This window comes from Pan troglodytes, chromosome 6, assembly GCF_028858775.2.
Source record: "Pan troglodytes isolate AG18354 chromosome 6, NHGRI_mPanTro3-v2.0_pri, whole genome shotgun sequence".
In the NCBI taxonomy this organism is placed as follows: domain Eukaryota; kingdom Metazoa; phylum Chordata; class Mammalia; order Primates; family Hominidae; genus Pan; species Pan troglodytes.
The window spans coordinates 35,669,370-35,686,626 of record NC_072404.2 but is presented as its reverse complement, the minus strand read 5'-3'; the positions used below and the strand labels follow the sequence as shown (position 1 = coordinate 35,686,626).

Genomic DNA, 17,257 nt, shown 5'->3' with positions numbered 1-17,257 from the left:
GTTGAGAACAGCCTGACCAACATGGCAAAACTGCATCTCTACTAAAAATACAAAAATTAGCTGGGCGTGGTGGCACACACCTGTAGTCCCAGCTACTCAAGAGGCTGAGGCAGGAGAATCACTTGAACCTGGGAGGCGGAGGCTGCAGTGAGACAAGATCGCACCATTGCACTCGAGCCAGGGCAATAGAGTGAGACCTAATCTCTAAATAAATGAATAAATAAATAAATAAAATATTTTGGTGTACATATTTCTAGTCTCTTCTCTCTTCTATTTGATCAACTTCTCCTTTTCTGCATAGATACATGAATTTATTTTTTACAAAATGTAGATTTTATTTTATATACTTTTTTGTATGCATTTTTTGGTATTGTTTTTACATAACAAGGTGTTTTTACGTAAAAAGGTAAACATTTTCCTATGTCACTAAATATTTGATAGCCCCATTTTGTAATGGTTACATAGCGTTCCATTGTGTGGCTCTGCCTCCATTTATTTAACCCCAATACTGGAGATGTGTGCTATTTCCAAATTGTTTTATTATGTAAATGGTTCAGCAATGCATATATGAGTGAACATTTTAATTTATTAATTCAACAAATACGTAAGGAGTGTCTGTGTGCCTCACTTTATTCTGAGAGCTGGAAATAAGCCAGTGAATAAAAACTGCTGCAGTCTCTGCCATTCAGGGCCTTACACTGTACTGCAGAGGCAGACAAGTAGCAGGTAAATAATGTCTGGAGGTGATAAATGCTTTGAAGACAATTAAAAAACAGTGTAAAGAGAATAAAAAGTGATAGGGCAGGAAGAGCTTCTGTCTTATACAGGGTAGTCAGGGGAGACCTCTCTGATAAGTTACTGCCATGGATTGAATCGTGTTTCTCCAAAATTCATATGTGGAAGCCCTAGCCCCAGTATGATGGTATTTGGAGGTGTGGCTTTTGGCAGGTCGTTAGGTGCAAATGAAGTCATGAGGATGGGACCCTCATGATGGGATTAGTGCCCTTATAAAACAGGACACCAGGAAGCTTGTGTGGCACCAAGTGTGCACACAGTGAGAAGGTAGCCCTCTGCAAGCCAGGAAGAGAGCCCTCCCCAGAAACTAAATTGACTAGCACCTTGATCTTGGACTTCTCAGCCTCCAGAACCATGAGAAAATAAATTTCTGTCATTTGTGCCACCCAGTCTATGGTATTTTGTTATGGCAGCCTGAGCTAAGACAGGTACCATTTGATCAAAGATCAAGAGAAAGTAGGGAGACAGTCACATGGATATTCGGAGAAAGTATACTAAAAAGTACATAAAATAAAACCTAAATTTTGTAAAAAATAGTTTGTATATTTAGGTAGAAAAGAAATTGATCAAATAAAGAGAGAAAATACCAGAAATATGTACACCAATATATTAAAAGTAGTTATCATCACTCAGAACCAGGTATCAGAAGGAACAGCAAATGCAGAGCCCAGGAACAAATGTGTACTTGGAATGTTCTGGAAATTGCAGGTGTTGTTAGAGCACAATGAGGTAGGAGGAGAGTGGTGAAAGGGGAGGGAGGAAGTTCACGTAGGTCTTATGAACCACGATAGGAATTTCCAGTTGACTTGGGGCGAGATGGGGATTCCCTGGAGGATTCTGAGTGGAGGGGAGTGACTGAACTTGGGCTGTAGACAAATCACTTGGGCTGCAGTGTGAAGCAGTGGATCCTGTTAGCAGGTTCCAGCAACAATTCAGGTGAGGAATGACAGTGGCTTAGGGCAGAATGGGAGTGGCAGAGGAGGTAAGAGAGATCAGATTCTGGGTGCATTTCAAGGAGAGACACTCGAGTTCACTGGTAAGTTGGATGCAGGAGTAGAAGAGAGAAGTCAAAGACGACTCTGAAGTGTGTGGTGTAACAAAAAACTGAGAAGGAGTCAGTGTACAGTGGAAGGAGAAAGGAGAGAGCTGTCATAAAATCTAAATGAAGAAGTGTTTCAGAAAGAGGGAGTGACGGGCTGAGGCTAGAGCCTCTGACACTGTAGTTGGCAACATGGAGCTCCACTGGTGGCCTTGGTAAGAGCGCTTACCATGGTGCAGAGGGGAGAAAGCCTGGGAGGACTTGGCTCCAGAGAGAACAGGGGGTGGGGAAGTGGAGGCAGTGTTGGCTAAGAGAAGAGCAGAAAAATGGCTCAGGGACCAGAGTAGGTCCAGAGAGATACTTTATAGACATTACAGTACCTTCATGGGTTCAAAGAAATAAAGGATTGTCCTGGAAGGACAGAAGCTGTGGTAAAAGAGTGGGGTGCTGGAAGACAGCTTTTGAAGAGGTATGGTCAGCAGTAAAAACCAGGCTTCACCAAGGAAAGCTCATCAGGGCAGAGGTTCTTACTCCCCAGCTGCCTTCCGCAAAGATGGAAATAAATACCCTCCTACTGGCAGTATGTTTTGTTCTCTGTCTTGGGACATCTAATTCTTTAATTTTTATGACATGAACTATTCCATACTGTTGAAATTACTGCAGTGCCTAATGGAGAGTTTCCATTGCTAATGGAAATAACGGTGCGTGTTTTTACTGTTAAGTGTAAAGTAACTCTATTTTAAAATAGGAGTTCAATCACAAAGAGATACCACCTCACACCTGTTAGAATGGCCACTATACAATAAAAATAAGATAAAATAAAAAACAGAAAATAAAAATTGTCGGAGAGAATATAGAGAAATTGAAACACTTGCACACTGATGGTAGAAGTGTAAAATGGCCCAGTAGATATGAAAACAGTATAGCATTTCCTCAAAAAATTAAAAATGGAATTACCATACGATCCAGCAATTCTACTTTGGGTATTGAAAGCAGGGACTTGAACAGATATTTGTACTTCCATGTTCAGAGCATTCACAAAAGTTAAGAGGTGGAAGCAGCCCAAGTGTCTATCAACAGATTAATGGATAACAAAATGTGGTACATCCATACAATGGAATACTATTCAGCCTTAAAAAGGAAATAAATTTTGACATATGCTACAACACAGATGAATTTTGAGGACATAAGCTAAGTAAAATAAACCAGGCTTAAAAAAACTAATGCTATATAATTCCACTTACATGAGGTACCTAGAGCAGTGAAATTAATAGAGACAGAGAGTAGAAGGGTACTGCCAGGGGCTGGGGGAAGAGGAGAATGGGGAGTTGTTCAGGACTTGGGATATAACCACAATTATGTTTGAAATGTGAATTTTTCAAGCACATGTGAGGTACTTGTTTATCTAAATCTCTCCAAAGGGCAAGGGCCTCAGTGAGTATCTGTTGATAGGAAGATGATGTCATTCTTTATACCATCATTATGTTAACAAATATTTGTGACCTTTGCATTTTTCCCAAAATTCCTACTGACAGTTTTTGTTCACTTTCTTTTTATTGTTGTAAAATACACATAACATACAATTTACCATTAGTGACATTTAGTACATTTACAGTGTTGTGCAACCATCACTTCTATGTAGTTTCAAAATGTTTCTATCACCCCAAAAGGAAAACTTAAAAAAAAATTTTTGTTTTGAGACAGAGTCTTGCTCTGGCACCCAGGCTAGAGTGCAGTGGCACCATTATGGCTCACTGCAACCTCCACCTCCCGGGCTCAAGCAATCCTCCCACCTCAGCCTCCCAGGTAGCTGGGACTACAGGCATGCACCACCACATTCAGCTAATTTTTGTATTTTTTTGTAGTGATGGGGTTTCGCCATGTTGCCCAGGCTGGTCTCGAGCTCTTGAGCTCAAGCCATCCACCTGCTTTGGCCTCCCAAAGTGCTGGGATTAGAGACATGAGCCACTGTACTCCGCCTAAAATTTTTTCAGAGAGAGGATCTCACTGTTGCGCAGGCTAGAGAGGATCTCACTGTTGCCCAGGCACAATCATAGCTCACTGCAGTCTCAAACTCCTGGGCTCAAATGATTCTCCTGCCTGAGCCTCCCCAGCAGCAGAGACTATAGGAGCACACCACCATGCCTGGCTAATTTTTAAAATTTTTCTGTAAAGACAGAGTCTTGCTATGTTGCCCTGGCTGCCAAAAGAAAGCCTGGCATCCATCAGTACTCACTCACCATTCCCTTCTTCCTCTTCTCTCTGGAAACCACTAATCTATTTTCTGTCTCTGTGGATTTGCCTCTTCTGGACATTCCATCTAAATGAAATTATACAACATGTGGCCTTTCGTTTCTGGATTCTTTCACTTACATAATATTTTCAAGGTTTGATATAGTTTGAATATGTGTCCCCACCAAATCTCATGTTGAACTGTAATCCCCAATTTAGAGGTGGGGCCTGGTGTGAGGTGTCTGAGTCATGGGGGCAGATCCCTTATGGCTTGATGCTGTCCTGGAGATAGTGAATTGTTGCAAGATCTGGTTAAGTGTGTGGCACCTCCTCCAAACACTCTCCCTCTTGCTCCGCTCCGTCACGTGACACAAGTGCTCCTCATTCGCCTTCCACCATGACTGGACGCTCCCTGAGGCTTCCCAAGAAGCAAATGCTGGCATTATGCTTCCTGTACAGCCTGAAGAACTGTGAGCCAATTAAACCTCTTTTCTTATAAATTACCCAGTTTCAAGTATTTCTTTATAACAATGTGAGAACAAACTAACACAAGGTTTATCCATGTTGTAGCAATGTATCAGTGCTTCCATCCTATTTCTTGTTGAATCATATTCCATCGTATGGCTACACCACATTTTGCTTCTGTGTTCATCAGTTATTTCCACCTTTTAGCTATTGTGAATAGTGCTGCTATGAATATTTGTGTACAAGTTCTTGTTTGAACACTAGTTTTAAATTCTTTTTAGCCTATACCCAAGAGTGGAATTGATGGGTCATAATGGTAATTATATGTTTCACTTATTGAGGAATCTAATGCATTTTTAAAACATTAGGAAAAAAAAAACTAGGCTGGGTGCAGTGGCTCACCCACCCAACACTTTGGGTTGCCGAGGTGGGCGGATCACTTGAGGTCAGGAGTTCGAGCCCAGCCTGGCCAACAGGATGAAACCCTGTCTGTACTGAAAATACAAAAATTAGCTGGGTGTGGTGGTGCATGTGCTACTTGGGAGGCTGAGGCAGGAGAATCACTTGAACCCAGGAGGCAGAGGTTGCAGTGAGCCGAGATCACACCACTGTACTCCAGCCTAGGCAAACGAGTGAGACTGTCTCAAAAAAATGAAACAAAACAAAAGCAAACAACAACAACAACAACAAAAAACAACACACACAAAACACAAAACTAAACAAAGCCATTCAATCAATGGAAGAAAATAGCAAACACCTGCAGAGTGGAGACAGTGATGATGGCTAGTGGAAGAGCTAAGCGTGTGTGCTCATGTGTGTGTCTTGTATGTGTGTGTGTGTCAGAAAGAGAGACAGCAAACAAGCAGGTGGGGACAGAGGGCACATAGGAGACCACAGTGCATGAGAACACACTCATCTGATGGAATCAACACTGTCTCCCAGACCACGAAGAACTTGTCTTGGGAAGCCAGGTCAACAGTGAACAAGAAGAAATGTAATCAGACAGGCATACGCCACATCTGATTCACACTAATATAATTAAAAAGGTTCTGCACTAGGGCTCACAGGGATGACAGGAACATGCATATTTAATTTTGCTGGGAGGCTAGTGGAGTACTTCGTGTCCACCGATGCCACATCAATCTAAAACAGTATCTTAATTTTGAAATTGCACTTGCCCTTTCAAGTCTGTACAATGTCAGTTCATTTAATAGGCTCTTTACAAAACTGCTCTTTGTAAACATCAGGAGATTATTTTTGGTGCACAGACTGCCAGTTGCGCCCTCCTGGCAAGCTGTGTGCAGTGAGGGGGTGTAGCTTTTCTTCTCTTCTTGAGGATGCGAGTGAGCACCACGGGCATAAAATGCAGCTAGCTGTAGATTAGAACTGACTGAATCTGAAGGTTGAGGGACCCCACAGCACATTACTGGGAAAGACTGAAGAGCAGAAAGAGGTTTTTAGGAATCTGTTTTCTGGAATGGTTTAGGGCAGATCAGCAAAACATGACCAGCAGACCAAATCCAGCCCACACCTGTTTTTGTAAATAAAGTTTTATTGGAACACAGCCATGCCGATTCATTTATGTATTATTTATGGCTGCTGATTGATTTAATAATCAGCAGAATTGAGTAGTTGTAATCGAGACCTGCATTACTTCAAATATGTATTCTCTGGTCCTTTACAGCAAATGTTTGCTGACCTCTGGTTTAGGGTATAGGTTACAATTAAAAAGCCTTCAGGGGCCAGGTGGGTGTAAGGGAAAGCTGTGGGGCTTATGGCATGAACGTGGCCAGTCAGCAAACCCTGCCTCAGGGGAAGGAAAGGAGCCTGAATGAGCCAGTAGCTGGGATTCTGTACATGTGCATTTTCCAAGGGCACAGTTATTTCAATACTGCCAATAAGTATACTGAATTAAATTAAGAAAAACAGTATACTTTCTTGATTTACAACTTGGTGACAGTATAATAAAAGGAATTCCTTACCTCCCCCCTCAGCTTTCTGTCTAGGTCACCAAAGTCAAGTCCCATTTATTAAATGCTTGCACGGGCCTGGCTGTCTGGGAGGGACTGAGTTGACCCTGTTCATTGGCAGCTTAAAGCCTCCTGTCACACAGACAGACCTACTTCACGCACCCCGGGCGACATCACGGCCATGTCCTTCATTGTTCTATATTTCCATCTCCAAACTAATGGCCAGCAAATCAAGTCCTTGCCCTTGCCCCACCCTATCAGCCCCAGACCTGTATACCCTGTGCTCCACCTGCCACATGGCATCTCCCCCTTGTAGCCCTTTAGCCACCTCCCCTCACCATAAATGACAGGAATCCCATCGCCTCCCCCTGAAACCTCCAGTTCCTTCTTGGTGTCACATCCTCCATCCAGCCCAAGGCAGGCACTCCTGGGACGCTGGCTCCTCCACTTTCCTTGATCCCATCTGCACCTGCTTCTCCAAACCCTGATCACTCTGAGGACCTCCTCCATCCATCCTCCCTTGCACAGACTCTTTTTTTTGTTTTTTGTTTTTAGATGGAATTTTGCTCTTGTCACCCAGGCTGGATTGCAATGGCACGATCTCAGCTCACTGCAACCTCTGCCTCCCAGGTTCAAGCAATCCTCCTGCCTCAGCCTCCCGAGTAGCTGGGATTACAGGCGTCCGCCACCACACCCGGCTAACTTTGTATTTTTAGTAGAGACAGGGTTTCACCATGTTGACCAGGCTGGTCTCAAACTCCTGACCTCAGGTGATCCGCCTGCCTCGGCCTCCCAGCACAGACTCTTATAATAGCTGGCTAACAGGTTCCCTGACCCTGGTCTCTACCTCCTCTGATCAAGCCACTGGTTATCTGTCTCAACCTGCATCTCATCACGTCCATTCTCAGAGTTCACCATGGCCAAATGGAACTGGCCCCGGGTTCAGACAGGTGTGGGTTCAAAATTCCTGGCTCTGGCTTTAATCTGCTGTGAGGCTTTAGGCAAGTCACTTGGCCTTTTCCCTGTCTGGAAACTCTCTGCATTAAGGACAAATGATAAGGTATGCAAAGCACCTAGAACAGTGCCGGGCATGAACATCCACAGCATCCACTGCAGGGTCCATGATGGCCCTGGAACTGTCATTTAGTGTTTTCACTGACAGTTCTTCCCTGCTTACAGGTTCACGCTCCAATGCCTTAGGCAGGACACAGACTGTTAGAAGGCACCCTTATCTCCTTGTCTCCGTAGGTTCATGTGCAGGCAGCCCCGTGCAGCCTGGCTCCTTCCGGCCCACTATGAGATCCAGCTGCCTGTTGAAGGGGGTCCCTTGGCTCTGCTCTCCTTGCCATGTGGAAAGTCCCGTGAGGCACACTCTGTGACTGCAGGGGGCCAGGCTCAGTTTCCTCATGTGTGAGTCCTGTTGCCTGAGGGAGTAAAGGAGCCTAATTCTGGGTGCAGTATTAGGAGGCCTGCTGTTGGGGAACCTAAGCTGTGTCCTCCAATAAGAACACAAACACTTAGGTTTTTATCGAGCTGATTCCTGTGCATATTTCACAAGATGGGAAAAGGGGTGTTATATATGGACACACACTCCCAACCTTGCACCTCCGGCAGTCTGTATGGTCTTATCTAGCCAGGCACCTTGGGCTCTGATGTACCACGTGGGACAGATGGTTCCTACATGCACCCAGCACAATCACACTCTCTCCTGGGTCTGTCCTGTCCTCAGCCTGGATGCCTTCCCACCCACGTGGAACTGTGAACCTCTCTCTCTGGCTTTCAGGCCCCCAGCATTCACCTGCACCCCCTTGGCACTCTAAACAATCACTGATTAAGACATTCTTATGGGGTCTAATTCTCATCTATCTCAGGAGGGTGGTGGGTGCGTGGTGGAGGAGAGCTTGTTTCTTACACTTTGCAGCCTCTGGTGCCTACAGGGTGCCTGCGTATGACAGGCGGTTCATGTGAGCACGCTGAACTGAGCAAGGATGGGAGATGGACACAGCACCTGTCTTCCCCCATTGCTGGCCCTTCATGTTCTATTTAACCTTCAGTGGGTGGGATTTCCCTCCATCCTCCTTCATACTGATCCCTTTCTCTCTCTCTCAACTCAGAGCAGTTGGTGTTTACATTTTATTAGAAAGGGCACACAGGGTTATATCTCTAAATGTACAGCCACACAGGCCAGCAGAGAGATGTCCCAGCGGACCCAGAGATGAACATCCACCTGAGCACAAGGCAGGCCTGTGTTCCCCGCACCTGAGCACAGGGCAGGCCCACTTTCCCCCCACCAGAGCACAGGTCAGGCCCGTGTTCCCCACACCTGAGCACAGGGCAGGCCCTCGCCCCCTCCACCTGAGCACAGGGCAGGCCCTCGCCCCCTCCACCTGAGCACAGGGCAGGCCCTCGCCCCCTCCACCTGAGCACAGGGCAGGCCCTCGCCCCCTCCACCTGAGCACAGGGCAGGCCCTCGCCCCCTCCACCTGAGCACAGGGCAGGCCCGCGTTTCCCCCACCTGAGCACAGGGCAGGCCCATGCCCCCTCCACCTGAGCACAAGGCAGGCCCGCATTCCCCCCACCTGAGCACAGGGCAGGCCCTCGCCCCTTCCACCTGAGCATAGGGCAGGCCCGCATCCCCTCCACCTGAGCACAGGGTAGGTCTGCGCCCCCTCCACCTGAGCACAGGGCAGGCCCTCACCCCCTCCACCTGAACACAGGGCAGGCCTGCGCCCCCTCCACCTGAGCACAGGGCCCTGGGTTCCCTCCACCTAAGCACAGGGCAGGTCCACGCCCCCTCCACCTGAGCACACGGCAGGCCTGCATTCCCTCTGCTCTGCAGGAAGTTGAGTTCTGCAGAAAGGACTTCACTAAGGTCCCTCTGAAAGAAGACGGGCAAAGAGCCTGGCTCATGATTCCTGGTCTTAGGCTAACCCTGGACACTGATTTTCCATCTGGGTCCACAGAGGTCTGGAATGGGGGCTTATTTAGGGCGTGGGGTGGGAACGCATTTGACACTCACTCTATAATGCTGACTCTGGCTCCTGCCCAATCTGATTGGCCCAGTACCAGACAAGAATTGGCTCTTCTACCTCATCACCTCATTCTCTCTCTCTTTTTTTTTTTTTTTTTTTTGTGGATACAGAGTCTCACTCTGTCACCAATGCTGGAGTGAAGTGGCACAATCATAGCTCACTGCAGCCTCCAACTCCTGGGCTCAAGCAATCCTCCCACCTCAGGCTCCCAAGAAGCTGGGACTACAGGTGTGCACTACCACACCTGGCTAATATTTTGTAGAAATGGAATCTCGCTATGTTGACAAGGCTGGCCTTAAACTCCTGGCCTCATGTGATCCTCCTGCCTCAGCCTCCCAAAGTGCTGGGGTTACAGGCATGGATCATGCCTGGCTCATCTCTCTACTCTTAAGGCTGAACAGTTAAGCTGGGTTAAATGTCCTCTCTTAAAGTCCAACCACACAATGAAATCAGGGGGAGGAGGGCCCTTACTGGGCTATTATTCTCAACCTTGGCTGTATGTTGGAATGACCTGGCAGGTTTTAAAAATCCTGACACCTTCATATTCTGATTATGTGGTTTAGATGTAGCCTGGCCTTCAGGATTTGTAAAAGCTCCTTAGGTCATTCTAATATGTTGCCACGGTTGAGAACCATTGACCTAAGGACATTCTCCATGTCACGATTTGCCAGAGTTCTGAATTAGGGGTTTTCAGGTTCTTCCTCAGTGATTGATGCAAAATATCCTATTTTGCTGTTACCTGGGTTGGTTAGTTCCCTTATCAAAAGCCCCACGGAGGAGAGGGATGAGTGGTAAGTTTAGGCATCCAAATCTGATGCCAAACAGTTACCGTTAGTGTTCTATAAAAATCTCTAAATGAACACTTAGGTATCAGGAGAAATCAATGTCCTGAAAGTTCCAGAACTATGCACAGCACTACATCCTTGCAGTGGTACAGTGAAATCATGACATCATCCTTTAGACAGTCTGTGACCAACTGATGCACAGTGGGCACCTAATTTTGAAGGGTCGGGAAATGCCAGGAGTCTTATCAAGGTGGTACTTACTTCTGGGGATCTTGCTGGGGTAAATCTTCTGGCATGGTTTATATTCATCCGGAGGGGGAAAGTCTTCCACAGAATGGAACGTGAATTTAGACTCAAAGTCATCTGCACACAAGCGAAATGGAAAGAGTTACTCAGGTTACTGTCATGATCCAAGTTTTGATCATTTCCAGGAGCACAGAGATTACTCTGACTGCATCCACCGTTTTCTGTTTGCCTGCTCAGTGCAAGGATTTTAACAACAGGGCCATTCTCCCTAAGACATCCATTCACCTCTCAAGTTTTACTGGTTGGTTGGGATGGAGGGAAGCAGGAAGAGGGAAATCCAGTCACTCCCTGTCACCCACCTGAACTTACTTCAACCAATAACACCGTAAAGAAGCTGCTAAAGGGGTGGAAGTGGCATGGGGCTCTCCAGGGTCCAGAATCAGAGGTGGGGACCCTGGTGCCAACAAGGAACTGGCAAAGCCCCAGCAGCCTGAAGCACCTGAGAAGCTCCTGGGAGGGTTTTGAGGGGAGGGAGAGGTGGGCAGAATGACTGGGGAATGGAGGAGCATGGCCTGTGTCTAGGGTGGGACCTGAGCTCCACAAAGCAAACAGCTTCTGCTCTGGGATGTGTTGGCAGGAGGGGAGGGCTCCTGTGGCCCTTTCATGGGCTGAGTCCCTGCTTTGTGATCTGGGCCTCTGTCAGACACTAGCCCAGCACACAGAAGGGATCGAAAGATTCCACGGCTTCACATCTGACCCCAGGTGACTTTCCTTCCTACCTCCATACTTGTACTCAAAATGTCCCTCTACCTGGTGAGTCTTCTATGTATCTTTCTCCTTATCCATATCATTCTACTCTTTCAGGCTTATGCATTGATTTCTCCATAGACACACACACACACACACACACACACATGCACACGCACACGCACACACACAGTTTAAATGCTGCTTTTCTTCCCTTTCTCTAATCTGAATTAGAAGGCTAGACAGTGGGCCTTGAAACTATGCAGAAAGCCTTGAAAGGAACCCTATTTAACAGAACCTATGGGCTGGTTGGTGCTGGAGTGAGCCCCTGTTCATGAAAGAAGCGTGCACCCTGAGACGGCAGCACTGTGGCCAGCAAACTCTCTCTCCAGAGGTTGGGAGAATCACTTTCCTACTGGCAGCCAAAGCGGCAGAGGGTGCAACCCACTTACCAATGATGTGCAGGCTTCCATTTCGCAGTTGACCTCCAGGCTGCTGCGTCGGGGTCCAGGCTGTGGCCTGCTGGCTCTTGCTTGAAAGCTCTGTGGTAGGTGATCTCGCAGGGGGTGCTGGAGGTGGATTTAGCTTTCCCCCACTGGCCCCTTACAGAGAAGATGATGGTGTATTCAGAAACACGGATGGGAATGGTGGATGCTATAACCTTATGTGAGATATTAGGCCTTTCTATCTTCAGATGTAATATGATACAGCGAGTAAAAGGGCAACCTCTGGAGTCAACCTGCTTGGCACCGAATTGCAGTTCTCCTGTTGGGATAAGTAGCATAGCCTCTTTGTGTTTTAGTTTCCTCATCTGTAAGATGGGAGTAGTAATAGTACACCCACTTTCCAGGGTTACTGAGAAGATTCAATGAGTTGAATTTAAGTTGAGTGGCATGTAGTAAGTCCTCAATAAATGTTAGCTGCTGCAATAATATTAATGATGGTGATAACCTTCATCATTGGGTACAGCCCAAAGCAGGGGAATCACTGGAGAGTGGTAAGAACAGGAAGGGCTGTCTGTAGAAGAGGCCCAGAGGGAGGCTTGAAGAGGGAGCGGTCAGGGGCTTGTTCTGCCCCTGTGTCCCTGCTCACACTGGTTCTCCAGCACTGCAAATGCTTGTTTCTCTTTCCGGTCCACCTAAATCTTACGTGCCCACCAGGGCCTAACTTGAATCCAACCTACTTCCTCCAGCCTTCTCTGATCATGCCTGAGAGGCTCACTGTCTCCTTTGCCAATACTTTCCTGTATGGTTCATCTGGCAACCCAAAATCTGCTATCCTGGCACATCAGTGCAGGGGTTCCACTGCTGCTTATTTCTTCAGTGGCACTGCAAACATCACTTTGCTTCTTAAAATGATGACAATTACATTATTACTATCTGTGCTAAGATGTTCACAACTACTACCTCTCTCTTTTCCCCCCATGTTGGGCTAAAGTAGAAATTGCCCTTATTTTGAACATGGACAAACCAAGTTTCAAATCCAAAGATGCAAAGAAGAAGGCCAGATATGAATCCCCATCCTGGCCTGGGGCTCACTACTCTGGAGCAGATGAAGGGGCCCCAGCTGCAGCAGGCATTCTCAGTCATCAGCCGCCATCCTCGTGTCTCATGTCCCTTCAGCATCTGCTCATCTTCCTTTCTTCCTCCCAACTGCCTTCCTCTCCCTTTCTGGTCTTCCCTTTCTGGGCACAAGGATCTATGAGGAATTTACTTGCTCCCACATGCAGTAAAAGGACTGCAGCCCCTCTTCTGGGTGAACAGCTGCCCCACTGTGTGGTAAGGAAATAATGCTGCTGGAGCTGAAGTTACATGCAAGCCCTTTATGCAGATTTCTCATTTCATATTCCTAATAATCCTATGTGAAAGGTGTTATTAGTAGGCCCATTTGTCAAATAAAAAAAAATCAGTATTAATAAAAAACAAACCCATGTGGTGTGAGTTTCCACAGGAGTGGGCGAGGAACCCAGGATTTGAACTCATAGCCCTCTGAATCAAAAGCCTTGTTTTTGTTGGCCAGGCATGGTGGCTCACACCTGTAATACCAGCACCTTAGGAGGCTGAGGTGGGCTGATCATTTGAAGTCAGGAGTTTGAGACCAGCCTGGCCAACATGGTGAAACCCTGTCTCTACTAAAAATACAAAAATTAGCCAGGTGTGGTGGTGCACGCCTGTAACCCCAGCTACTCGGAAGGTTGAGGCACAAGAATCACTTGAACCTGGGAGGCGAAGGTTGCAGTGAGCTGAGATCCTGCCACTGCACTCCAGCCTAGATGGCAGAGTGAAACTGTGTCTCAAAAAAAAAAAAAAAAAAAAGCTTTGTCTTTTTCATCACATCATAAATATTTGAAAATAACAAATATCAGAAGGGGCTTATCAGCCCAAATGCTGGCCCTCATGGTGACCAGTCAATTGAAAAGAGAATGATTAAAACCTTACCTCTTGTAATCAAGAGGCTTAAAAATATCTTTGCTCTTTGCACCAGGAATTCCCTTTAAGACACCAATACTTTTAGAAAAATATCAAAAACGTGGATTAAAATTTCTACAAAAGTATTTCTTGCAATATTATTCATAATAACAAAAAATGGAATCAACTTAGATATCTAACATGAGGAATATGGAATATATTGTCATGCTTATAAAGACATTTTAACAATTTGATAAAATTGTTTTTAATATAATATTAAATAAAAAACAGAACACAAAACTGTATCTGAAAAATGGTATTAACCATGTAAACGTGTACATATATTCAGAAAAAAGAATTGAAGAAACCTATCCAAATGGCAGTTTTCATCTCTGGGTGATGTTATTATGGGTGATTGAATTACTTAATTTACTCAGAGACAGCAGCATCTGGCTCTGTCATCCAAGCTGGAGTACAATGGCACAATCATAGCTCACCACAGCCTTGAACACCTAGATTCAAACGATCCTCCTGCCTTAGCCTCCCAAGTAGCTGGGACTATAGTTGTCTGCCACCATGCCCAGCCAATTTTTTATTTTTATTTTCTGTAGAGATGGGGTTTTGCTGTGTTACCCAGGCTGGCCTAGAACTCCTGACCTCAAGCCATCTTCATGCATGGGCCTCCCGAAGCAATGGGATTACTGGTGTGAGCCATCCGTACCTGGCCAATTTGAATTTCCTTCTATTAGCTCTGCAACAAGCTTGCGTTATTTTTAAGTCAAGAAAATACTTTTAAGAAGCTTTCTGCATCAAAAGATTTTCTAAAAGACAAAGGAATATGTGTGTTGGGGGTGTGCATGTGGATGTGTGTGTTATGAGTGTGCATATGTTTGAGTGTGTCTGCGTGTGTGGATGTGGGTGTGTCTGTGGACGTGTGGAGGTACTTTCCATTCACAGGGGCACTAAAACTGAATGAAGCCTCCTACTAGCGGGATCAAGGAAATCAGCCATGGGGCATGAACACTCAATTCAAATAACCTGTGCTGAATATGTGAAGGAATTATTTTTAATATTTGGCTCAAAATACAGGCCCTCAGTTTTCCTGAGTCAGCTGGAGAACCTGCGAAAACTACGGCAGAGTGGGAATCCAGTTTACTGAGGGCCGGCGAAGATTCTGGCTGGGAGCCAGATAGGAAAACGCGGGCAAATATAAAAGGAGGCCTGGTTCTGGAAACAAGCCACACTCACGCCCCCTCCACCTCAGGGAGGAGATTGGGAGTTGGAAGGATGGTAGTAAGAATAAATAATCCCTCTCAAGCTCACTGTTGCCCTGTTCCAAGCACCTCAAACCTAAGAACTCACTTAATCCTTAACAACAAGCCCAGGAGGTAACAACTATTGCTATCTATCCCCATTTTACAGATGAATAGAAGGGAGAACAGAGAGGCCAAGTGGTTGCCCAGGGCCACAGAGCTAGTAAGGGCAGGGGATCAAGGCCGGGATCCCTTGCTTACATGCAGCATGATTTTGGGCAAGTCTCTCTGCCTCCCTCACCCCTGGTGTCCACCTCTGAAATGAATACTTCCAACAATAAAGTCCTGTGCAACGACAAGATTTTATCGCACTCCACCAGGGGCACTGGGCCAGGCAGCGCTCCTTACCTGGTCGGCCATGCCTCTTCTTCTGCAGGAACGGCTGGGAGCCCGGAGGGGCAGGCGGGGCGGGCAAGGCCTGCGCACTGGCCTTCTGCGGTGGGGCCTGGAAGCTGGGGGATTTAGGGGGTAGCGGGGGTGGAGTTTCACTGCTGCTATTAACTCCCGGCAAAGGGGGTGCGGGCAAAGAAGCCCTCGGGGAGCACGAAGCATAAGGGGGGAGCGGGGGCGGCGGGGCGGGAGGCTCCTGCACATCTTGCGCAGGGCTGGCGGGCTCCGCTTTGAGCCCCGGATACCCACAAGGTGGGAGCAGAGGGAGCGGGGGCGGGATGGGCGGGAGGTGCAAGGGAGCTAGCTGAGGCTTCACTGCCTTGTCACTAAGAACCGAGGCCGGGGGCAGCGGGGGTGGCGTTGGGGGAGGTGGCGGAGGTGGAGGTGGTGGCGCACAGGGGACGGGGGGTGCAACCACCGGGAGGTTCCCTTTGGTCAGTGGGCCGGGTGGGGACACAAGCGGAGTTTTGATGGGGGAGGAAGAGGGAAGGGGCGGGGGTAAGGGTGGAGGCGGAGGGGGTGGGGTGGGAGGGGGCGGGGCAGGCACGTTGGGGCGAGGCGGGGCTGTCCTGGCAGCGCCATGCGCCTCGGAGGTATTGCCTAGCCTGGGAGAGGCAGGCGGGATAAGCGGGCCGCTGATGGTTTTGTTGGGAAGCCTGGGAGAGGGCGCGCGGGAGCCAGGGCCCTGCCCTGTCTTGCCACCTGGAAGTGAAAGAGATTCTGGGTTAGCTCGGCAATAAAGAAGGAGAAAGCCCCCGCAGGTAGGCGGCACTCAGGACACTCAAGCCTGCCCGCAGTGAGCTGCACTGTAGACCGCTTTTTCTGCACGTGTCCACTGAGAGGCCTCAGGTGCCACAGCTGTCACCCAGAAGGACCAACTGGACCAGATCCAAAGTCCTTGCCAGCATTAATGACAAGCCCAGGTCAGGCCTCCAGCCCTCCTATCCATGCCACCTGTGCTGTCATCTGCCTTGGGCCTCTAGTATCCCAGCCAGGGCCAGGACTGCCCGGGTGTCTTTTGCCCTTCCTAATCAAGGCCACACACACACTCATTCACTGACACCTGCTAGGTCCATCAGCCCTTATGCTCTAATTTGCACCCTCAGGTGTACCAACCAGCACTCCTGGCTAGGGAGGTTTTCTTCACTCCCAGCATTTCGTGAAATTTGACTTTCTTTGTTTCTGTGTTGAGAGCAGAAAATTCATGATTCCCTGAATACATAAGGTAAGACTGGAGGGAGACATTTGCCCTTGACAACCCAGGTCCAATGGCCTTGAACCTCACAGTTCTATGACCTCTGGAAGTTCAAAACCTCCTTTCCCAAAGACTTATGCTAATTCCCAAGGGTTTTGGCTTTCTCACCCTATAGATCCTTCATTGCATCTGCCCCAGCTTGAAATTCAATTCCTCTTTTAAATTCAGCAACAACCATTGGCTCTTGATAAGCATTTGCGTTTGGTTTTTACGGAAGACTCAGGTGGAGCACGTCCCCAGGAGGGGCCTCTATACTCCGCACAGCCTTGCACCATTTTGCTAGTTCTCACCCTTTTTTCGCTCTGCCTCTCTCTAATAAGAAAAAGTTCCTCTCGTTGTTTACTGCCTTGAAGTTCTGTAATTACTGCTTAGAGATGTCCTTGGAGTATCACTGTCTACTCAGGAGGCAGATTAAAATATTTCTTCCAGATTTAGTGCTCTTTTTATAAGAATTCTGGGGGGTGTTCTCCCCTATATTTTATAATCACCATGACATGTGGACAACACTTGAAAAATGATGTTTTCTCACACCCACTACTTCCTGGGTGCTGCAGCATGGGACCTGCAGCTTTCATTTCAG

At 47.3% G+C, this 17,257-nt stretch overlaps 1 protein-coding gene across 3 annotated transcripts in view; it reads right to left on the bottom strand.

Annotated features, from left to right (window-relative positions):
• The window catches only part of WIPF3 (WAS/WASL interacting protein family member 3), a 110,362-nt gene that overhangs the window by 16,852 nt on the left and 76,253 nt on the right, over positions 1 to 17,257 (bottom strand). For all 3 annotated transcript variants that reach the window (XM_054687453.2, XM_054687455.2, XM_054687454.2), the window contains exons 5-7: positions 15,381 to 16,124; positions 11,764 to 11,913; positions 10,580 to 10,681 (exon numbers count right to left, since the gene is read on the bottom strand). In XM_054687453.2, coding sequence (XP_054543428.1) covers positions 10,580 to 10,681; positions 11,764 to 11,913; positions 15,381 to 16,124 — 996 coding nt within the window. The remainder of the gene's footprint in view (positions 1 to 10,579; positions 10,682 to 11,763; positions 11,914 to 15,380; positions 16,125 to 17,257) is intronic.